Here is a 24,932-nt window from a genome sequence, read left to right on the forward strand (position 1 = left end):
ACAGGCCATAGAGGAGCCCACACCCCTCTACTCCTCACTCCAGCAATTAGTGGTGTCACAGTTTCATTAAAGCATCAGCTTTCAGCTTAAGCCTGCTCTTTAGTGTACAGATAATAGGACATCCATCCATGCCTTTAGATGTAGGCTTTGTTGAGGAGGGTGGGGAAAAGGCAGCGAGAGTGACACTGAGCGAAAGCTGAACTCATTGCTCTGAGGAGGCCACAACAGCCGAATAAAGGCAATGAACAATTCATCAGTATTTTTAGAAGATAATAGGAAGACACAGATACAATTTCAGTTTCCATAAGGTACCAGGAATGAAAATGTCATTTCTGAAAAGACAGTATATATATGAACATATATTTCAGAATATAGTACAAAAAGTAGAAGACTCACTGACAGAAAGCTTATAACAGAAGTCTGGAACAGTAAAAAAGTGTGAAACCTTTGACAAATGACATTTATTGGAGCTAGAAAACAATTCATACTTGAAGAATTATAGCACAATTTCAAATTAATAATAATATCCATATAATAGGAGATTTATGGTATTAAAATAATTTGTGACACTTTAAAATTAGGGTATATTAATTAACTACTTAAGACATTATGATGTAATAAACAATACTAAGTGATTAAGTGATGTCACAATTAGGCTTTTTACTGTCTTAAGTATCGTGAATGGTGTACCCTTTATGTAAAGTGTTACCAAATTATCACTATCAAAGGGGACCTCTAAACAGTCTTTGTATCTCTATGCGGTATTACACCCATATGGCAGGTGCAAATATGATGTTCTAAATATGACACTCACACCACTGTGCAAGCATGAAATCTACAGAAAGAAACTAAAGAAATCCCCACACTCAGGGCAGGGGCGTACCAGAGTCTTATGACAGTCAGGTGCAAGAAAGACCAGAAATCTCCAAGTTTTCCCCACTTTTAGCCAGGAGATTAAGTGTGGGATTTGGATCAGAGGAAGGGGAAAGGGAAAAAAAGGAAGGAGATTTTGATTTCTGCACGTTCATAAGCCAGGACGTCTAAGCCACCGAGAGAAGCTGTGCCTGAGTCTTTCCGTGTCTAACCTTTCACAGCTCCTCACTGGGGGTCTTAAGAAAGGCAGGGGCAGCAGTAGCCTCTCCTCCTCTGGAGATGGAGGGGGTGGTACCAGGTCACTCGGGGCTAAACGGCCACAGAAGAGTGTGGGGGCCGCTGGAGAAAAGTAAGCTGGTTTGTAAAGGTAGAATGGAGTTAACGTGTGGAAAAGTAGCCGATGGGATCCTAAATGTTCCTCACGTCTCCACATCCAGGCCTTTGAATTATTTATTGAGTTGTGTGTGTGTGTGTGTGTGTGTTTGGTGGTCTGCTCTGAGACCTGCTCCCACAGTGCAGGCAGGAAGGTGATTCCTGCTGTTTGATATTGCCTCCCCTCCAGTGACTAAACAAGGGCTATGTAAGAGTTCATGGCTGCAGTCAGCTGCTGAAGTCCTATTAGCCATGAAAGAGCCCCCTATTCAGCTCGGGCTAAGTAAACCCTCCATTGGGCCTCGCGCACCATTCACGCACAAAAAGCATCGCTTAAAAATCTGACACCAAACCAAAGGGCTTCAATTTAATCCACCTTCCACTCGATGTGATTTATACATAAATATGTGCCTTCGGTAATTGCCTGGACTGGAGCCTGGCCTCGTGTATCTGCTGGATATGGATAAGTTCCTTTCACCCATCGGATTTCAGAGCACTAAACCAATTAAGCATTAATTGACCCCTTAATTTCTACAGACTTGTCAATGGACCAGGCGTTCATTTCTCACTCTCATAGCCGTACACCTTGCATAAGAGCTCCTAGGGTTTATACTGTTCTATTTTCATGACATTTGTAGAATAATGATATCATATATTTGAATTAGATTTATTACTGAACTGAACAGAATAGAAAAGAAAACTTTACTTTTTAAATTTAATGTAAATTTAAGGGGAAATATTTTTTTTTAAAAAGTTCAGCACAATTTTATTAGCATTACAACAGAGATATATTTCCTGATATCTACACTGATGAAAATATTTCTCTATCTGTGTGCAAATATCACATTATATCAATTAGGTCTGTGTCCCAAATACTATTTTTAGGGCTTTGGATCTTCGGCCGGGATATTCAGGGATTATTCAAATTTCCGTGGTGTATACTGTTACAGTTTACATAGGTAGCGTGGCTTCCCTTGCTGCCTATGCTCGCTAACCTGCTAACTAGCTCATTTAGCTCACTAGCGCGATTTAACAAGATTGAGAGAAGGTACTCTAGCGCAATTTAACAAGATTGAGAGAAGCTGACAACATTAACTGTGGTGTGTGGGTTTCTGTGTATCACTCTGTATCGGTTGCATTTTTGAAAATGCTATACATTAAAGGATAATGTACCTCTAAATAGGTAGACATTGCCTGACTGGCTGTGAATGTTTCTCCTCAGTATATATTCTTACTGTATGGCCTCTATGGACAGACCTACTATAGACTGCATATTTTCCTTCAAATTTCTGCCCCGAGAAAATCATTTCAGCTGACTGAGGCTTGTATATGTGAATGATGATTTTTCTCTCTGGTATTTCATGATGGTTTTCTTCTGTGTTGCAGGTCCAATAGACCAAACGTAAGTGTCAGGTGTTTACCAGTGTACTAATATACACACAACAGTCACTGTTACTGCAGAGCTACAACAGCAGATAATAACGTCTCTCCTTTACAGCCATCTCATTAAGCATTAGCATTAGCATTCAGTCTGGCCCTCCACAACACAACAGGCCAAGTTCTCAGTGAGTGGTATGGATGACGAAATGGTTCTTTTGGACTCTCTAGTGTTTATAAGGTCATGTAATCACATGTGCTTTTTTTGAGTGCTGAACAATGCTTCATAGCAGGCTGTGGGGTAAGATACGGCGAAGGGGGCTTGTGCAGCAGAGGAAGCTCTTGTAGGTTTTGGCTTAGCTCATTAGTGAAGCTGCTATCAGACAAGAAAGACAGTTTAACACTTTCATAGGTTGGGAACTGTGTGTGAGATTCTAGGCTTCCACAGTCTCATAACTGCATACAATATAGATCAGCTGCAGAGTAGTTACCGTGATGATTTCCAGGTGTTAATACATCACAAGCTGTAAGATTAATCATCAAATAGCTGAGATTTAGGGGGTTAAATACAAAAACTTCTAATGACTTTAGGACCTTCTGTTCCTTGCCTCACTGGACAACCTGGGAGTGTCTCGATTCAAGGGAATATCAGGGTCATTCTGAATGTGCTTCTCTCCACGTGTGGAGTACAGAGTGAGAAGGGTGAGAGAGAGAGAGAGAGAGAGAGAGAGAGAGAGAGAGAGAGAGATATTCTGAGTCTCTACAGTAGTAGCTGTGTTAGTGCAGGTCTAGAAAGCTGGGAGGCTGCTTCTGGGTCTGTCCCTGTTAATGTAGCGCCCCTGGACAAGCCTGAGGCTTTGTGACTCTAGCAGCATGCTTGCCTGCCTGTCATTTTACCTCCCTGTCTGTCTCTCCCAATGTCTGTTTTCCTGAATGCCTGCTGGAGTGTCCCAGCACGTGTCCCTATCCTCCAAACCCTTCTGCTTCAGTACTGTCACATGTAAAGATCTGGGTAACAATTCAAATGTTGACTTACTACGTGAAAATATGTTTACTACTCTTCTATGTGAACAATCTTAAATATGGGACATTTTTTCAAAATTGTGTACAACTTCTATCCCAACTTTAACATACTGAAAATAACAGCAGAATCTGCAGCAAATTTCCTGGTGGACTTTCCTGAATATGTTAAATCCAGCAAATAAATAGTAACTGTGAAGAGCATTCTCTGTAGACTCTGTGTACATATTTTCAGATTGAAAATCAACAAAACATCATGTGATAGTGGTGCCAAAACTTTTGAACATGTCTGTACCCACACATTCCTCAAGCTTCAAGCTTCTACCAGCTTGTCTGACCTGCCAGTGTCAGTCTATGAGCTAGAAAGTATCCCCGCCTTCTGAAAAATAAAGCGAGACAGCTACAAAATAAATTACCGCCATCTTCTTCAATGTGACGATGCTAACACTTTATCTCTCACGCGCCTCCACAGCTCGCGCAGAGCAGATGAGCAAACAAACCCTTTGCAGTCAACGGTTTTAGCGAGATATGCTTGAGTTTTTGTCCTCTGTTGTGGGACCCAGGGTATTGGAAGTAGAAGTTGAAGAAAAAGCGAAGCAAGACGTGCCACACAGAATGATTTCCTTTTGTACCACGATCTAAACTGAGGAGGGATTTGCCCCTTTTGGCATCAGCTGGATTTGCCATTGGAGATTTGCCTCGTTTATCTTCTTGGAGGGCTTATTTCATGGTGTTGCATTCTTGCTGAATCCTTTCATGTGTTGAGCTATGGCACTGGTGGTCCTACTAGGCTGCTACTATGGAAGCTGCCTTCAATTCAGAAGATCTGCAAGACTAACTCTCCAGCCTATGGGAAAGGGCTCCATAACATCGTGTTCACACAGTGAAAATACAATGACTCAAAGCAAGACCAGTGCAACAGAAGTTTGACTCTTATCCAAAGCCTCCAAGTCTCATTTTTAATAGCACTCCTACTAACCCCAATGAACGCTTTCGTTTAGCTGGGCAAACTGTTCTCTCAGGCCACGAGAAATGATCAGATGATAAAGTCAGTGAATGCTTATACAGCTGTATCTCGGGAGGTCGTGGTTTGTGTGGCCGACTTCCAAACTCAGCCTCTGAATGTGAAAATCACTCATGTGGAGAGATAAGCCTCGTACTTATGTGCATTTAACCCTTAGAAGCCACCGCTATCACCGGAAATAACACAGGCATGTTGTAATGTTTTTACAATACGGTGGATACGTTTTATTTAACGTACGCCATTTTCATATTAAAGATATATAATACAAAGTGAATATTAACATAATTCACTACATAAATAAGTCCTTGTATTTTAAAATAAATGATAACGACTATATTACAGCCCACGCACAAAGACAGTCCTAAACAACTAAGGGTTTGAGGTACTGAAATGTATCTCAACATAAAACCAAAGCAATTCAACGAATCCCATTTATCGAGAAGTGTGCTTCACCTTCCCAGTTAATAAGGTGAAGAGTAACGGTAAAAAGCAGCCGTGTACCATTTCTTGAAGAAAGATAAAAACGAGTGGTTCATTAAGAACACTGGCCAATTCTTTCAATTTTAGGAGACACAAGTGCCCACATCTTGAAATACAAGTGCTTAACTGAATTAACTGAAAACAAGTGCTTAGCATGCTTCAATGACAGCAGAGCCAGGCTTTGGGAAGATGTGTGTCCTCTTTTTCAGTGAGGGCCTTCCTTTCGATAACAAGTTTAGCCCCTAAAAGGCTCAACTGCTCTAATTTTAAGACTGTTCTTAACCTCACTTAACTTTGCCCATGCCACCAGAGACTCCTTTCACATTTCTTACAAATGCTCTCTCTCTCTCTCTCTCTCTCTCTCATAAATGGATGACATACATACAGGGCTTCATCAATCAAGAGCAGATGAAATATGGGGTGTAGCGGCGTTGGCCAAGCCCTGGGGTGCTTAATACATCTATAAATCCTCCCTGGTCTGAAACGGGAGGAGGGGGGGGGGACTAGTAACAATGACCCAAAACCCAAAAACAGACACATGTAACACCACAAATAAACACAGCACATGCTAAACCTGGCCCAAAAGACACAGAAGTCAAGGCAATGACAACAAAGAAGAAAGTGGAGCATTCTCTAAATAAGCTCAATTTTGCCTTTATCCTCTCCAGCGAGAATTCCCTAACAGGAGGCAGATCAACTCTTATTTGCAATTTGTATTTAATCCACATATGAATATGAATATTTACTGTAGCAATATGGGTTAAGCACACTTCTCAAGGGTACAGCAGTACTGGCCCCCTCTGGCAACCTGCTGTTCCCTAAGCTCTGCTGCACATTAGTGCCTGCGGTGCCCAAAGCCCTTGCTTTTCATCTCCTCCAGTCTAACACGCACTCATACACACACACACACTTACACACAAGAATCCTCTTGGACAGGCTCCTAGTACAGTTAGCATAATTAAAATGATGCTAATGAAGAAATACAGTATAATGCCCAATTAAATATTTACACACGTTTTCTCTTTGAACAGTTTTTCTCTGCACCGTTGTCTTACTAAGCCAGCAATAATATAATCGATTCAAGGAAGGAACAATGTCCCACTGGGTGCTAAACTATGTGTGATGCACATTGCCCAAAAGTTTCACCTCTGAGAGTTAAGCAAAGCTTAATTTTTATTACGCAGATCAATATTAATTTTTCAGTTACCTACATATTTTGCATAATGTTTATTAATCACTTTCCCTGCTTTAGTGAGTTTTGTTTGAGGCTCTGCTCTCCATGAAGCACTTCGTGTCAGCAGGTATTAAAGTCAACATGAGAAAAAAACTGTTAGTGCCTTTTTATAGTAAGTATATGTGCTATTATTTATAATATCACATAAATAGTATAATTTGTATTTTCACACAATCAAGATCTTGTCTTCTGTTTGACTTATTTTGGTTCTTTAATTAATTATGTGACAATCAAGAGTAGAAAATTGAATTAATGGGTTGAAAAAAGGCCAACCATTAATAATAACAATAAATTTAAAATGTAATTTAGCATTAAACCACTCTTTAACTGACATTTCTCACTGACATCCTTCTTAAAATCAAATAAAGAAAGATTTTTAAAAAATATTAGCTAATATAAGTAAAGTTGCATGATCAGATTTAGGTATTCCTGCTTAAATGACATGTATTGTTGATTTTCTATGTGAAAAATGTTAAAACACCATCCATTTGTCGAGGAACCAACAAAAATATGGTTCTTTCGTTTGCACATTTAATACATTCATTCATCCATTCATTATCTGTAAGCGCTTATACAGTTCAGGGTCGCGGTGGGTCCAGAGCCTACCTGGAATCATTGGACACAAGGCGGGAATACACCCTGGAGGGGGCGCCAGTCCTTCACAGGGCAACACACACACACTCACAAATTCACACCTACGGACACTTTTGAGTCACCAATCCACCTACCAACGTGTGTTTTTGGACTGTGGAAGGAAACTGGAGCACCCGGAGGAAACCCACGCAGACACAGGGAGAACACACCACACTCCTCACAGACAGTCACCCGGAGCGGGAATCGAACCCACAACCTCCAGGTCCCTGGAGCTGTGTGACTGCGACACCTACCTGCTGCACCACCCCACATTCAATACATAATTATTTATATTTATTTACTCAGACAATTTTGTTTATGTGTCACACGCAGTGAATACACAGTAACTGAAAATGCAGATTTGTGCTCTCTGTAGTGATATGTTTTTTTTTTAACTAATGTACTGCATTATATAACAGTGGTGTATTGCCCAGTTGTCCAGACATTACAAATTAAGCCCCAGCAAAAGTCTCTATTTACCAATGCATTATTAACTAATCTTTCAGATTTAGCACAAAATCATCCAGTCGTCCTGTAATAGTTGGGCCATGACATAAAATCAGTTAATGAAAAACACGCCACAAATGCTCTAGCTCCACAAAAATGCTCCTTCTGCCACACTGCCCACTATGTTTATCCAGTCCACTTGGGGAGGTGTTAAGAAAGCCCACAGCAGGTCCAGCCACTCAATAGGAATCTGTTCCCAAAATATCTCGCCTGAGGCTTAAAACATTCCTGAATGTTATCAGGCTTTTATATATTTTCATGACACAGTAGCTTAACCTTGTAAATCCTACAGGCCTGAATATTGGCCCACACTCCAATCCCTCGCTCTCTCACTCACATGACTTCCATATTAGTTTTGTAGTAGTAACTTAATAATCAGTTTTAAGAGCAATAAGCCAAGGGCTCATGGTCTTAGATCAGTGGAGAAAAAGTGGAGCTAGTCCTAGATTCTTACTTCTTCTAGCAGCTCGGTGTGCTGGCTGATGTAATAAAGGGTCAGTGCGTCCTTAAGCTCACCATAAAAACACATCGTAAGTACTAACTGAGATTCTGTGAAATTCATGTTAATTCTTAACAGAGGTTTTCTCACATTTATCTACGATTTGAAACCATGTGGAGCTGCCTAAAGATTTAACAGAGAAGTAATTAAATGAGAAATGAAGATAAAGAACAGCAGGAGCGATGTGGAAGCCCACCACTGAACAAACTGAGCTTTGCCATTTATTTTTGAGCACAGCCAGCTGTAATGTGAAGAACTTTACTGAGTGCATGGATGCAAGGAAGAGCTGCTGAGGAGAATTGGGGGATTCTTCAGCAAACCGCTGTAAACTAAGAACATGAAATCAGGTTTTTGTCTCTAACAAAGCTATTCAGAATGTTAAGCACTTAAACAAGTGACATTTACACGACTTTCCCTCTGGGATTAATAAAGTGATCTGTCTATATACCTCTCTATATTTCTTCATTCTGTCTGCGTCTTCCAGTCTTAGGCAAGGCCACAGTTGGCTGCTGGCCTCTGGGTCAAACGATGGCCAGAGTTGGATCAGCAAATGGTCGGCTGCATATTAAATCCTTAGAGTTTTTACCGATGACTAGTGATGTTGGCCAGTCCTAGACAATGTTAGGATTCCACACACTGGACCAACAGATTGCTAAATACAAAAATATAAAGTTCTTTTTGCTATTGCTCACTTTTATTAGCAATTTTAATAAATACAAATGTGCCATTATGCTACTGTTTAATTGTAGTTTCACAAATACAGTGGAACCTCTACTAACGGACGCCTCTACTAACGAACTTTCCAAGATACGAATCGGGCATTTGAATATTTTTTGCCTCCACCAACGAACCATGACTCTAGAAACAAACCTGAGTCGGTGGCTGGAAATGGCCACTGACCCCAATAGGCGAGTCTCCCAGCGCCCAGACTTGAGTGAGCTTTTAAGATTAGCAAATTGTAGTTTTAGCAATTTAGCATTAGTGTAAATAGCAGACATCGAAATTCGTGCTAAGTTAAGCCGTATCTATGCTTCGTCTCCCCACATTCACCCACCTACTCTCCGTTATTCCACCCACCCCCCACCTCCCGTCATACAGCCAGTGCCTGTGTTACTCCTCCAGCCAGTCGTCACGTCTTCAAGGTGGCGATGTGTAACCACTTACAACTTTATTATTTATTTTTTATTACTGTCACCACTGTATTTCTTTTTTATTTTTAGTAACGCTACATGTATCTTTTTACTAATTTGAGAGTGTTGTAAACATATATCAGTTCACAAAGGATGACTTTCGGGGTGGGGGCTGGAACGCATTAATTGCTTTTCCATTATTTTAAATGGGGAAAATTGACTCAAGAAAGAAAAGTTCCACTATATATTGTTTAACAGTAGATGTATGTTGGTATGAGAGGCAGGAACAAAGATAGATCTAGTTAAAATAACCCTCAATACCTGTGTTTATGCTAAAATCAGTAATCAGTTTAAAACCTTGTGATCTGCACAAGAATAAGCATCAAATCAGTGAAATCAGGTTTATTGTCACGTCACATAGCACATGTAAGGTGAGTGAAACACTTGGCTGCATAGTCCCTCAGTAAAACAAATGTACACAGCTTAACTTAGATCTTTTTAACTTACAACCAGATTGTTATCGTAAACAGCCAGAGGATACAACACAGAATCATGTATTAATCTGACGTAAGGCCTCTATTTTGTATCTTGCTGTCTTTTCAACTGCCCATTTCACTGACTCCTGCCATAGGCTCTAAGAGAAAAGGCCTCACTAAGCAGACATCCTCAACGTCATCACACACTGAGACGTTGATGGGATTATTAATGCTCTTAAATTAGCCTCTCATTCTGAATGCGAGCCCCAGGGGACAGTCATAAGTGTAAGAACCAGCACTTCTACACAGTCAAAGAAAACATGGACTTCAAAGGAAAGCACTATATTTGTACCAGAGCCCATGTTTTCTAATCAAGTCCCAGTGACACGCAGACCAAAAAAAGTCGGGGATAACAGACTGGTGTTAATTGGGTGGTGCAAAGTCTGAATGGCAACACTAAACCGCCAATTTCATCTGTAAACATGAAGCAGTTAATCATGTCTAAGCTAAAGACCACATTCACGTTCATGCTGAGGCCCCCCCACCCTTCCAAACATCGTCTCCAATTAAAATGACTAATAAAGGACCATGCAGAAAAGGTCTCCTCTTCTTCATTTGCAACAAAACACCACCAGCACAGACAGAAAAAAAATGTGTAAGGAAATAATTAGAACGTCATTAAAAAAACAATTTGGCACTACATGGTCCATGCGTTCCCTACCAAATATTTACACCTCCCACCATTTAGCAGAGACGTAAATAAATCTCAGGGATTAATGCTGGGTACTGATGCTTGGCAACAATTAAAAATGTCACTGGATATGAGAGGGACACAGGGCAGACTCGGTGGGCTCTTCTGGAGCCAACTGCACACAGAGACCACTATTGTTCCAGCGTGTTGGTTGTTTTTTTAAAGCCGCAGTGCTGAGCAGCGCAGGCCGGGCTCAGGCAGGCCAATTTCCTGTCAAAAAAACCTGTGCCTGTGTGTGACAGCAAGGGCCCATTTATAACATGCTTTAAAGAAACAATGGGGTCTGGTCACAATTAGAACAATACAAACAGGGAAAAAATTAAAGCAGGCCTCCAAAACTGTTAATGACTCAGTGGATGGCCGTAGTGAAGTCCTCAGCGGTGGTGCACAGACACAGGCTGACACTAATGGAGATATTCGCCTGTGGTGATGTGAGGGGGAGAGCAGCGAAAAAAGGGGGGGCACAGGCACTCAGCCACCTGCTCTGCTTGTGTCACCTGGTTCCAGCTCAAGGAAAAGAAGACGTCAGCATCATAAAAACACAAGCGCTCCTCACTTTGATGACCCAGGCTTATTCAAAGCGCTAATGAAACAGCCTCTGAAAATTGGAGCAAACATGGATCCGTGGTGGATTAATTAGCTTAATTTTGGAGCACACTTGGACTGACACAGTCACCTACAAAAGATGCTTCACTCTGGTAAACAGCGGAATGGCGGTGGCTATCCTGTAATGGGTGCTTAATCGTCTCTGTGTTGGTTTATCCGCAGTCATTTATGAAGCGTAGTGGTACTGCACGCCGCAGCGTTAACAGACCACCTGGCCGTCCTGTGCTGCTCAGCAGGCCTCAAATAGGGCAAGCGGCTGATTCATTAGCTTTTATACTCACTTTGCACCACTCCAGGGCAAGGCCCACTTTAATTAGAGCAGCCATGTTTGCTCAGCATCTTTCAGAAAGTCATGGTCCTGATGGGTACCTGTGATCCCTGCACAGCTATCCAACAATTCTGGGGCACCGCTCTTTCCCAGGTCTCCAGTGACCACTGGAGAAAGCTATTAGATAGGACGTCAAAGGGCAGTGTGTGTGTGTGTGTGTGTGTTTTGTTCTCCAAATGTCCCTGTAATAATTGAAAAATGTTGCAAATTCTGCAAAACACTGCAAAAATAAAGCTGTTCCTTAATAACTAAACACTTTGAACTCTAGGCTTATTTTTCACTCAATCATTTTAAGCAAGCAAGGGCAATATCGCAAAAATATAAAAAGTCTGATCAGTTGAAACAGAGGAAGCATCCACATGGTTCAAAGTTCTATATATAGCAATCGCCTTTGAAGAAGAACCCTTGAAGAACTCCTAGTCAGGAAAGAGATATAGCTATACAGCTATGAGAGTACAGAAGTGAAGAATTGATCTTTGTAACCCTTTAAGGCTTTTGAGGGATTAAAAGAGCTGAAAGATTCTCTTTAGGATGCTGAAGAAGGCCATGTGGTGAAATGCCTTTGTGCTTTTTTTCTGTGAGACCAAAAAAAACAACCGGCAATTATACATACATCTTTACACTTATACAGCACTTTCCCTGACACTCAAAGTGATTTACATACTTTATAACCATTTGGAGCCACCACAACAACCACCAATGTGCAGCAGCATCCACCTGGATGACACAATGATGGCCAATCCACACCTGTAGACTCACCACATATCACCAGCCCCCAAGGCCCTGGAGCTGTGTAGCAGCAACTCTTTCCAACACTATTGTGTTATCTGTAGAGTTCATATAATACATATCAGTGCTTTCAATTCATTCATTCATTCATTATCTGTAACCCTTATCCAATTTAGGGTCCAGAGCCTACCTGGACCCTGTGGTGGGTCCAGAGCCTACCTGGAATCATTGGGCGCAAGGCGGGAATACACCCTGGAGGGGGCGCCAGTCCTTCACAGGGCACCACACACAGACACACACATTCACTCACTCACTCACTCACACCTACGGACACTTTTGAGTCGCCAATCCACCTACCAACGTGTGTTTTTGGACTGTGGGAGGAAACCAGAGCACAAGGAGGAAACCCATGCGGACACAGGGAGAACACCAGTGCTGTCCAATAAAATATATTTAATTTACTACACAGAACTGGACGATATTTATATCAAAATATATTCCAATATCGATATGAACAATAGAAAAGCCACAGAAAAACTGGCAAGAACTGAAAGAAACATGACATCACCATCAACCAACAACTTCTTGGCTTTTTCAATAATATTTTTAAACTAACTTTAAAACTGAGGGCAGTGAACTGACGACAGCACCCTGTAATGACCCTCGGTCAGTGACAGTTGTAAATAGTGTATATTGAAATATAGAAAATGTGTTTAAAATTCATATCAATGCTGTTGAAATATTTGATATTGGAGTGTTTACTGATACTGAATTATAGTCCAGCAGCTGCCCTTCATATTGGGTGAAACATTCATGATGAATGACTTGGAATAACATCTTTTTATATTGACTTTAAGAAGGTTTGTCCCCTCTATTTTGGGAGTTACGTGTTATTCGTTGGACAGCAACAATATATTAATTTCCATTTAGCATTACATATTGTCTATCTGCAACACGTACTGTATCCTGTTTATTGTCTGTTGTTAATAGCAGAAGGATGGCTCTTAGGATCAGCGATGATTAAGTTTAGTTTAGCATCGCTCTATTTGTATAAAGTGTAATAAACAACCAAACGGGAAATCTCCATGTGGAAACATGAGTGTGTGAGAGAGGGAGCCAGCGCAGGGGTCACACGCTCAGACAGAGGTGTTTACAGAGATCAGCCACTACACATGCCAGACCAATGGAATGTTGCAACAGGATGCTAAAAATGCCGACGGGCAGGTCCCTTCCACTACATGTACGGTGTGAGAGCCTCGGCCTGTTCGGTTACTGAAGAGAGTGAGTGAGGCAACTCTTAAGTAGAGAGGAGGATGCAATATCAATATTCTGAGTTAATATTACGTTTTAACACTGTTATTACTTTAGTTGTTATAATCTGGCTGACTTGCACATAAGCGAGATCCAATTTCATTCTCCATTGACTCGAAAAGATCAACTCTGAGCGTTATATCGTACAATTAAGGCATGCAGACAGCTGCTAAGGGCTGCTGCTTTTTCAACGGTAAAACGCCATGATTACACAGAGACCTGTGACAGGCTGATAACATAAGACTCTGGAGCTGTATATTTAAAATAATAAGTTAACCTCTGGCCAAGGAGAAGCAACTGAAACAGGTTTAGTACGACAACTTTGCTTTATGAGTCAGACGTCTTAGGGGTTGTTTTTAAGTCCAAAGAAAAGGAACACGTTCTATGAATAAAGATTACATTTTACCAGCCCTCTCTGACTCTAAAGGTTTGAAGCCAATTATCTCAGAAAAATCACAGCGGCCAGACGAAGCCTGCTCTTTCCGCTGTGTTCATGTGTGTAAAAGTGCTACATCAACAGCAGGGCATAGAGCAAACAATGGGACTCAAACACAAAGAGCTGGGTGTCTGCAGTGCAGCTTGAATAGCAAAAGTGGCAGTGAATCCACGGAAGAAGCTGCCAAAAGTGACACATTCAGGGGATATCCTTTCACGTCACCGGTCAAAACTACAAAGCAACACCACTCATGCTTCGGGTTCAGTGGTTCAATGGATATAAACATGATATACCTCAGATAAAGCAATGCATGAGAGAGGGGCTGTCATTTTGAGCACTGTAAACAGCTGCCCTGAGTTAATTACCTCCCATAGACACAATAAACCAACACCAATATACAGAATAATCCAATAGAAAAATGGTTAACCACTTCATAACCTTAAAAAAAAAGCTGTAAATTTAAAAAGGCTCGGTTCTGTTTGTTAATGAAATACTTGGTGCCAAAGTTAAACTACAACAGACTCTATAGCAGGGGGCTTCAAAGCCGAACCACTGTGGGTCTGCATGTACGATGGTGCCACCAGCAGGCTGCAGTGGTCACTACATCAAACAAGTGATGTGGACCAAGCCTGGGATTTTTTTTTTTCCCCCATAAACGATAAATCAGACATTTGATATATCCAGCAGCCCAAGAGACACAAAAGTGTTTTCCCAGAACAGAAATAAGAGAGGAACTGATATCTGATGCCGGTTTAAGGGCAAAGCAGTTCTTAGGGGAAAGAAATACATGTTAAAACACTGACAGTGATACCTTTGTGCCAAACACAGCTGAAATTCAGAGGACTTCTTTCAGACAAACTGTTAATGCCAGCTGCCTTCCTCCATACACAAAGACTTTCAGAGTTAACAACTTAGACTTCTTAATAAGTAGCTAGGGATCTGGAGATGAACACTGAGCTTAATCCACCCCATATTATCTCCCCACCAACCGAACACGTAATAGAACAAATAAAATAACAAGAAAAGCGCACAGTACCCTGTTTGAGGCATTATAACACCATAAAAGTGGCTTTAATTCAGCTTAAATGCCTCTTAAGGTTTCTTTGTGTTGTTATTAACATCTAGATAAGGGTACGTTCTTAACCTTACAGTCCGTGCTTTATCTTCCAGAAATTTAAAAAACAAGGAAGACAAATAACAGCGGTCCCCAGCAAAACAATCCAACACAGGCAATGGCATTCAACTGCTAGTGACTTGTTCCAGAGTGTAACAGCTCTAAAACAGCCTTTTCAAAAGTCCTACAAACAAGTCCAACTTTCCTCCAGACAGAAAACAGCAGCTTCTATTCCAGACCTGTTTGTGGGAGCAGGGTAAAGATAGATCTCGTAGCCCTGTATGAGCAGTAAGGGCTCGGTTTGATAAGATTAGGTTTGCAGACGATTAGAGCTCATCCACGAAAGCCCCTGTAGTACTTAGCCTCCACCAACACTAACACTGACACCAGCCCTAACACTACACTCACACTAACACTGGGGAGATCAGGCTCCTGCTCACAGACAGGGGAAATGCTGGAAGAGGAGAGAATTAACAGGATAAATAGAGTCTAGAACCGCATCAAGCACAGACTTTCATACTTTCAGCCCCGTCTTTCCAAACATTTCTTCACACACCATTAATTGTTGCAGCTACATTTTTCCACAGTTGAAAAGCAACTCCCCAAAAGACAGCCCTGCTCTTTGAAGATGGAGCAATTTGTAGCAACCAAAAATAATTTTTTTAAAAAGTTAAATGGGAAAGTTTGGGCACTCCGGGCTGAAATTATGGGTGAAAAGAAGTGCACATCTTCCACACGGAACATGACAGAGACGGTGAAGTCCCTACATTATAAAATGTGGACGTGTGAACTACTTATTCATGTTTGAGAACAAAGACCTAATGTATGGGAACGACTTACTAATGGGTGGGAACAACTTAATAACAAGTGGGAATGGGATGTTTAATATGTAGCAATATTTTAATAAGGAATATCTTGATTGTTCGTATCTCGTTCCCTCACATTATTAAGTAATTCCCATGTATGTAAGTGGTTCGCACGTCGTAATTTAATTAAGAATGTTTATAACGAGCAACAATTGTCAACATTTTAAATTCTGCATTAAATTGAATGTGTAATGTATTCCGTACAAAAAAAAACACCCGATATTTCGATATAAAAGAAAAAAAATAGCAGAAAGGCGATATTAAAGTCTGAATATACAACGTTAACGACTTCAATTCCAGTCAGAGGTTCACCACAGCGTCTTCCAGCGTTCAAACTTTTACAAACCGTTACAGAAGAGAAACCCCCACTGTGTCTGACCGCGGGCAAATAACAGACACAACACACGGCCTCAGGAGCCAAAGAGTGAGACAAAACAATACAACGTTCAAGAGAAGTAACTTTTAAAAGTGAGACGAGGATAGGAGCAAGTTCAGAGAGACTCCGGTTCAGCTCAGTCCAACGGAACACGGGCGACTTCGCCAAGAAAAGTCGACGGTACAAACCAACGAGAACCCCTCGTAGTCCCAGGGCTCTTACCTCTGAATACTTGTCCTCCAACCGAAGTCAGTAAAGTGACCAGGGCCAGGAGCGCGGCTAAAACTCTCTCCATGGCGCAGAGCCCCTCAGCTCCGGTGGAAAGGGCAGCTCTGTTTCTCCGCGGATACAACTCACTCTCTGTCCCCTTCTCTTTGCCTGTCTCTCTTTCTCACCGCGGGGAGGGAAATTCAACCTCTCCTTCTCTCTCTCTCTCTCTCCCCCAAAACAAACCGGAGCTCCGCCACTAACGCCGCTGCCTCTACTTCTACTCGCTCTAACTGTGCGTGGGTCTCGAGCTCCTTCACAGACTCGCGCGGACTTCTAGGCGGCGCTGACGTCACCGGAGCTCCGGTGGGCTGCCGGAGTTGGAGGTGGAAAGGGGGGCGGGAGGGTTACGGACCAGAATTTGGAGCCGAAACGCGTCTCGGGTCTTTTTACTGTCTCTACTGTGAAGAGAGTCTGGTCTGGAGTGGCGCGGTGCCGAGGGTTCGGCGGCGGTGCATGCGCACTTTCACTTCACTACAGTTTAGTTGGGTAAAGCTCGGCGGCGCGAGCCCGTTACACGCGGAGCAGCTCAGCGCCAAGACAAGAGAAGTTTGTTCTCTCCGGAGCTCAGAGCACAGCAGCAGCTGGAGCTCCGCTCAACGAAGGAGGAGCGAGCGTGTGTGCGTGCGTGCGTGTGTGTGTTTTAGTTAATGGGTGGAGTGAAGTGGAGCTGTGCCGGAGCGCCATAACTGAACGGAGTTCACAAAAGCTTGTTGAACTCCAAACAGAGCGGCTATAAACACAGCAGAGAAATCAGAACACATATGAATCTCTGAAAAAAACACAGAACACAAAGAAAACTTTGAAAACACAGTCAAAAACACAAAAAAGGACACGGAAAAATAAGAATACAGGGAGAAAAAAACATCAAAACACTACACAGAATCCAGATAAAAGAGAAAACACCGAACAGAGCACATTGAAAAAGGTGAAAATCAATCAGAAAAATACAAATTAGAACAGAAAACAGACATAACGCGGAGAACACTCTGAAAAAGCCAATCAGGGCACAGAGGTCATAGAAAACGCCAATCAGAACACGGAGGAAACAAAAATCTGAATATTGAGGAACCAGACCCGGAAACAATCAGAGATCATAACTAATCAATAAACAATGGAAGGAAATCAAAATACAGTGAAGGCGTTCGAAATATACCACAGTGAAAATCACCACACAGAAATCAGAAAAGAAAAATCACACAAAAAGAGTTTAACTGCGGCAAATTATCCACCGCCCAAATATCGAAAACACTCACAAATAACTAAACTCAAAAACTAAACCTGCCCTCCAATACTGAGCTTAATTAAATATTTCACTGCGATTAGAAAAAAAAAGAGAATAACTTTATTCAGCACAGCATAAGAATGTGGGGTCCCTCAAATCAGAACCTCTTCCAGATTCAAGCCTTTACTTTCTCAGGCCCAGTTCGTCTTATTGAAAGCTGTTTTCTATCCTCTCTATTCAGGCTGTACAAGTCATCCAAATGTCCTTCACCCCTCAGTTACCACAGCTAACCCACGGGTCTGATGAGTTACTGTGTAGTTCAGCTCTTAAAGAGACGAGTACTTTATCTCCCTGAGCACCTCCTTTAAATACCAGGAAAATAACTTATAATAAGAACGGTGTGTAAAAAAAAAGAACTGTGCAGCCCGAGCTGCCTGTGTGTTGTGATTTTTTTCTCTTAAGTTCTAGAAATGAAATAAATGAATACCTGGTCTCTGATTTGTTATCAGGCTCTGAAGGCAACTGTGGCAGTGCAGTGTCTAAAGACCTCTCCTGTGAGAATCAAGTCTTTACCCAGTGAACAAGGAACGTCCCTGGACGTTCAAAATAGGTCTAAAAGTAGTCTGTCCGTCATGGACATATTTTAAACGTCAATGGACGTCCAAAATCCCTCTTAATAAGTTAGTTAAGTGGTGACCAATCGATAACGTCAGTGGACGTCCAAAATGCGTTTTATACAAGTGATTTATTTCGGGACCGATTAATAACGTCAGTAGACGTTCAAAATACGTCTAACAGTCGTCTTTTCAATGTCTGTGTTTGGACGTCTTTTCAACTTTCATTTTCAACCTTAAGAGAACGTTGATTAGACGGCAGTCATTGCGTTATTTCAACGTTGAATCAACGGCTAAATGTTTACTGGGTAACCTTGTTAGCATGTCTGTGTGGTGTTGTTTATGGGCTAAAAGATTGAACTAAGCAGTCTGTGCCATGGCTGAGTGTGTCCTCTTGAGAACTACAGTGTTTCAAATACAGACTGTGAGGAATTTAACAACTTGAGGGGGGGTTTAAGGCTTTTTTTTTCGATTTCTAGCCTAAGAAGAGCACCAGTGAACGTTCCCTGGAAAGCAACCAATGTCTGAATAAAACAAAGAAGTGCATGAGATGCAGATTTTTATACAGCCTTCTGAAACAGTCTAGAATCTAGCTGGTGTAGGGGGAGGGGCTGCTAATAAAATCACTGTTATATGGCTTTATCTTAGCACACAAACCCCCTCTATTTTAGGATGCATCAGGGAATACCATTATTTTAACTACAGAAGCAAAATGGAGAATGCAATTGTTGTCAAATTTCAATGGGTTTTATTTGATGAATATTTAACAAGGGCAGTAGAGTCTGATGCGGTTTAGTCTGTGCTTTATTTGGTGATATGTGCTCGCTCAGACTGCTGCCACATTAAAAGTCCTATGCTGCTATGTTTAGAGTCAGGGAGGGAAAGCTTATCAAGTGAGACTTTTTAACACATTAGGAGGATAGGGTTTTTTAGACGTTGGTGCCAGTGATCTGTACAACACAATAACAGCAGTACAGTACACTATACATCCTCTTCGTTCTAATTAGTGGATTCAGACACTTGGGACAACTATTGCTTAGCTGTATACTCTGGATTTGGGCACCATACTCCAAGTTTGGCATAAGCTGCAACTACATTTGTAATCAAGAATGAATCCTCCACCACCAGCTCACTAATGCTTTAATGGCTGAGTGCAAACAAATCCTCACTGCAACACTCTTCTTCCCAGAAGAGTAGAGGCGGTATAGACCCCCAAGTGAGTGTCAGTGAGGCAGCACTGGCCGGATAAACTCCCTCAGAATGAGAGGAAAAACCCTTGAGAGGAAGCAAGACCCTAAGGGGACCCTACTTCCTGTGGTCAACTCCACAGCCAAAGAGCATTGTGAACGGAATAATATAATATATGAAAAAGCGATACAAACGCAGCCTGGCCCACTCTCTTCAGCCATGTTTTGATATCCCGTAACACCCACTACCACAAGTTCTTCACAGGGGACGTCAGGTAGGCACTTACTGTGGTAAAAGCACTGCTCTGTTCCACTCTAGCACAGCTGCCACAACACGTTTCCTCCTCAGTCCTTTGTCCCTGTGTGTTTGGAAAGGAAGTCATGCCGTACAGACATCCTTTACTTTCATAAACAGGATGAAAAAGGCCAGTTTGGTTAGTGTGAGTTGTGGGGTGTTTTGTGGACATTTAGTTTTAGGATGAGAACTCGATAAAGGAGCTGAGGTTTGTGGAGCAACAAGGACAAAGCTTCCTATAGACAATGTGCTTTCAATCTTTCTTCTGAAATAAAGAGTATGAAAAGGTAGTTGGTCCCTCTTCACTGCAAAAGCCACAGCAGGTAGTGTCGCAGTCACACAGCTCCAGGGACCTGGAGGTTGTGGGTTCGAGTCCCGTGCCGGGTGAGGAGTTTGGTGTGTTCTCCTTGTGTCCGCGTGGGTTCATTCATTTATTGTCTGTATCTGCGTATTCGGTTCAGGGTCATGGTGGGTCTGGAACCTAGCCGGAATCACTGCGTGCAAGGTGTGGACTCACCTTGTGGGGGTGCCAGTCTTTCACAGGGTGACACACACTGACACATTCACTCACACCTATGGACACTTTTGAGTAGACAATCCATCTACTAACGTGTTTTTTTTTAGACCACCTGGAGGAAACCCACGTGGATGCAGGGAGAACACCCCCCCACCCCCACCCCCAGAACTCTATAGGCCTTCTTTACAGATCTTTCATTCTTTCTTTCAGGCAACTGTGGCCTAATGGTTAGAGATGCTTGGGGCTGGAAGGTCGCTGGTTTGATCCCCTTGATCAGCAGGAAAATTGAGGGTGAGGGAGTGAAGGAACAACACTCAATCCACAGCTGTGGTGCCCCTGAGCAAGGCACCTTAAGTACCAACTATTCCCTGGGCACTGGGGCTTGAAGCTGTGTGTGTGTGTGTGTTTTCTCTCTCATGGATGGGTTACATTGGAACGTTGTAAATGACAAATATTCAAATCCTAACTCAACATTAGATTAGACGTGGTATTTAGGAAAGTTGAGTGAAAACTTTTACTTCATATACAACTATTTAAAATACACGTTTTCTCTCTTTTTTCAGGGATACACACTAAAGTCATTTGAGTAATCCCTTCCCCTTATAGAAGAACCTTCAGCCTGCCAAACATGGCTTTAGGTTTGTTATGAACCACAGACGTCCTGTGTACTGTTCGCGTCGGGAGCTCATCACTAAAGCAGCCCTTTGAAAACATAAATTCGAGTTAATTTTTAAATGAAACCACCGTGACAGCCCTAATTTAAATTTCCATCATTTAAATCCACATTCCTGTGCTCCAGGTGCCATTCTGACATTATCCACCATGGTTATACAGTTCATGCAACGCACGTCAGCTCCCCAGAGCTTTAGATCAATTCCAAATGGCTCCTGGACACAACATGAGTGATCGGTCGGTGTGACCACTGAGTCACCAATGTAGAATCTCCATTGACATCATCCACCAACTGTAATGAAGAATATCTAACATTATAATATTATGTATTGCATCCTTTTTTCTATAAGATGTTATGATGTGTGTTTGGAAAATGTGTTCTGTAGTAGCCTTCCTCGTGGGAATGGAAAAGATAATGTCCTCCATTACTCAGTCAATTTTTTCAGTAGTAGAAACTGCCCAAGGGTACCGTCCATCATCTGTTCATCACAGTCGCGTTGATTTGAATCTGTGTATAGAATAAAGTGTGACCATGTTTATGGAGGAGGACACATTGAATGAATCACTTTTCATATCATTTCATTGTCTGTTGGTTACTGCACTGCTTTGTATTTGAAATTGAACAGTGTTCTTCAGCATGAAGCTGTTTTCTTTTAATCATTTATTTTTATTGTCATTGAAAATCAGTGGCGTCTTTAGGCCTGTTTTAGTGGGATAAACTCAGTCTAAATTTCTTTAGCCCTTCTGACACATTTCCTTCATACGTGACATGAGTGTAATACTAGCATTAATAGCTAATAACAGTTTGTCTAATTTTCCCTCTGCTGCAAGCTTCCAACTCCCCTTAGCACCCCATTAACAAATCTCAAGTGACATCTCTGTCTACTGATGTCTATGTTGAAAACGCTTAAAAAAAACCTGTTCCAACAGGACCGTGAAGCCCGTGCCACCACCATACTTAACTTTTATTGGGGTTTGAATCCCGCTCCGGGTGACTGTCTGTGAGGAGTTTGATGTGTTCTCCCAGTGTCCGCGTGGGTTTCCTCCGGATGACTGTCTGTGAGGAGTTTGATGTGTTCTCCCAGTGTCCGCGTGGGTTTCCTCCGGGTGACTGTCTGTGAGGAGTGTGGTGTGTTCTCCCAGTGTCCGCGTGGGTTTCCTCCGGGTGACTGTCTTTGAGGAGTTTGATGTGTTCTCCCAGTGTCCGCGTGAGTTTCCTCCGGGTGATTGTCTGTGAGGAGTTTGATGTGTTCTCCCAGTGTCCGCGTGGGTTTCCTCCGGGTGCTCCGGTTTCCTCCCACAGTCCAAAAACACACGTTGGTAGGTGGATTGGCGACTCAAAAGTGTCTATGTGTGTGTGTTGCCCTGTGAAGGACTGGCGCCCTCTCCAGGTTGTGTTCCTGCCTTGCGCCCAGTGATTCTGGGTAGGCTCCGGACCCACCGCAACCCTGAACTAGATAAGCAGTTACAGATAATGAATGAATAAATGAAGGAATGATATATTCTCTCTCTCTCTCTCTCTCTCTCTCTCTCTCTCTCTCTCTCTCTCTCTCAGACACTCTGGACAGAGGAGACTCAAATGTTAGCAAATCCAAAAGCAAGATTGATAGATTCTAAGACAATACAGATTACCCTGGATGAACAGCATGGGGTTTTCTTTCATGTTACAGCTCTCTTCCTAAACTTTGTCTAACTAGAGCAGAGCCCACACAAGTCCTTTATTTCCAGTTTGATTTGATTTTTTATATTGAGTCCCAGTGTGTGAATTAAGAGGATAAAACCACACCGCCGAGAGAGTTCCTGGGAAATCAATGTCTCTCAGTGGCAAGGCTTTATACAGACATGTTATATATCGACTGCTGGAAAGGTTACGGTGTCCACATTGCAGCGCGCTGGCACTCTGGGACTCCAAAGAATCCTAACCATTCCCTGAAACAGGCATTAGCTGCTGGCTCCATTTATCAGCGTCCATTTGTCATCCTCAGTGGTCTCGATAGGAAAGATGAAAAGCATGTGGGCACAGGATATGGCAAAAAATATACTGTGCTCCAGCTCTATCGGCCTACACATGGTTTGGGGTCTTAGGAAATGTTACTATCCCCGGATATTAGAAACCGGAGGTCCCTGCAACTTTTCTGTCCTTTTGCTCTCCTTATAACTCAAAGAGACGGCCAGGGAAATGGTGGTGGGCTCCTGCTGAAGCTCTGCAGACATCGCTGGGGCCTGTGCCTCTGGGCAGATTAGTAATATCAGTGAATTATAGCCTGATCTTAAGCTAAATACACGTTAAGCTCCACTCGTTGATGCTGAAGTTCTAAGTAATGTTTCAGTTTAGTCCCACCATCTCAGGAATGTAACAAACCCGGGCAAAAATATTAGGTGTGTGCTTCTACAAATGAAATTCAAACATTGTCCTGCTCTTTTGTTATTTTATGGTAACTCATTCATTCATTCATTCATTATCTGTAAGTGCTTATCCAGTTCAGGGTCGTGGTGGGTCCGGAGTCTTCCCGGAATCATTGCGTACAAGGCGGGAACACACCCTGGAGTGTTCACAGGGCAACAAGTTTACAGGGCAACACAGACACACCCACATTCACACCTATAGATTCTTTTGAGTCGCCAATCCACCTACCACCATATGTTTTTGGACCGTGGGAGGAAACCGGAGCGCCCAAACTCCTCACAGACAATCACCCGGAATGGGACTTAAACCCAGAACCTTCAGATTCCTATGAGTTTTGTGACTGTCCTTTTTTTTTTGCACAAAATCACTCTCACATAAAGAGATCTCACCAGCTCAATTCTTGCCAGTTTCAGTCCCTTTCAGAATAAGCCTTTTAAGGGCTCTGTCACTTTTATGCAAATAAGCTGTTGCTGGGCATGCCCTGCCCATCCCATGTATATGCAGGTGAGGAGTGGTGCCAGGGTGGTTCTATGCAAATTTTCTTATTGTGATGTCACAATGAGGGAGCCATCCAAACAGCTCGAAGAAGCATATGATTCCTGACACCAGAAGCTTTCAACTGACTCATAGAAAACGGATGGATGGGTTATTTTCAAACTTGTAGTGTTTATAGGAGCAGTAGAGACCCAAGTGGAAATACAAAAGCACTCAAAAACTGTATATATGTTTGTACAGTTTAAAGTTTACAGTCTAAAATATTCCCACAGTGAAATGAACGTTCTTTCCAAAACTTCAGCCTTAGTGAGAAAGCCAAGGAGAAACTCTTCAGTCTTCACCAGTCAGGTCACGATATGGAAATGATTCCTGATATTTTGTATTTCTTTGTCAAATATAGGACATATACCTTAATGAATGACACTCAGGGTAAAGGCAGTGTGAGGCACCTGTTAGTCATGCTGTTAATTATCCCACCACCAGAGGGCACAGTTATATGCTGTAAGGCTTAGTTACACTTATGCCTATGTAAGTGTCATATATGAGAGTGAGGGAAAGTTTGCAGTTTGTGAAAGATACAAACTCACTACAGACAACACACCTAACATTTTATGATTATTTATTTATTTATTTATATATATGATTTATATTTTATTTGTATTATTATGCAGTTAAATATGAACCAGTAATAAACATTTAAGCATGTTCTCAGTTGCATATTCCTGGTGGGACTCACAAAACATGTGATTCATACTTTAGCATTTAGCTGTAAAGGGTTTCACATTGAAGACAGACTGTGTCCATTAGTTTGTTTTGTGGTCCTTATATACACCGCTTTTTGAACAGAGTCTGATGATCCTCACGGTGACAGAAGTTTATTATTTTTGTTATTATTACTATTATTATTATTAGTAGTAGTAGTAGTTTTCACCTCTCTCTCTCTCTCTCTCTCTCTCTCTCTGTCTCTCTGTCTCTCTCTCTCTCTCTCTATCTCTCTCTCTCTGTCTATCTATCTGTCTATCTCTCTTTATGTCTCTCTCTCTCTCTCTCTCTCTATCTCTCTCTCTCTGTCTATCTATCTGTCTATCTCTCTTTATGTCTCTCTCTCTCT

General features: G+C 42.0%; 1 protein-coding gene across 8 annotated transcripts in view; it reads right to left on the reverse strand.

Annotated features, from left to right (window-relative positions):
* The window catches only part of ptprma (protein tyrosine phosphatase receptor type Ma), a 236,662-nt gene extending 219,684 nt beyond the window's left edge, over positions 1-16,978 (reverse strand). For 6 of the 8 annotated variants that reach the window (XM_066682266.1, XM_066682264.1, XM_066682262.1 and 3 more), the window contains exon 1: positions 16,365-16,977. In XM_066682266.1, the coding sequence (XP_066538363.1) occupies positions 16,365-16,437 (73 nt within the window). In that variant the 5' untranslated portion in view covers positions 16,438-16,977. Of the gene's footprint in view, positions 1-16,364 lie in introns of all 8 variants that reach the window. The other 2 variants (XM_066682258.1, XM_066682265.1) reach the window with 2 other exon arrangements.
* Positions 16,979-24,932: the final 7,954 nt, after the last annotated feature.

The sequence above is a fragment of the Hoplias malabaricus genome, chromosome 10, assembly GCF_029633855.1.
Source record: "Hoplias malabaricus isolate fHopMal1 chromosome 10, fHopMal1.hap1, whole genome shotgun sequence".
Classification (NCBI taxonomy): Eukaryota; Metazoa; Chordata; class Actinopteri; order Characiformes; family Erythrinidae; genus Hoplias; species Hoplias malabaricus.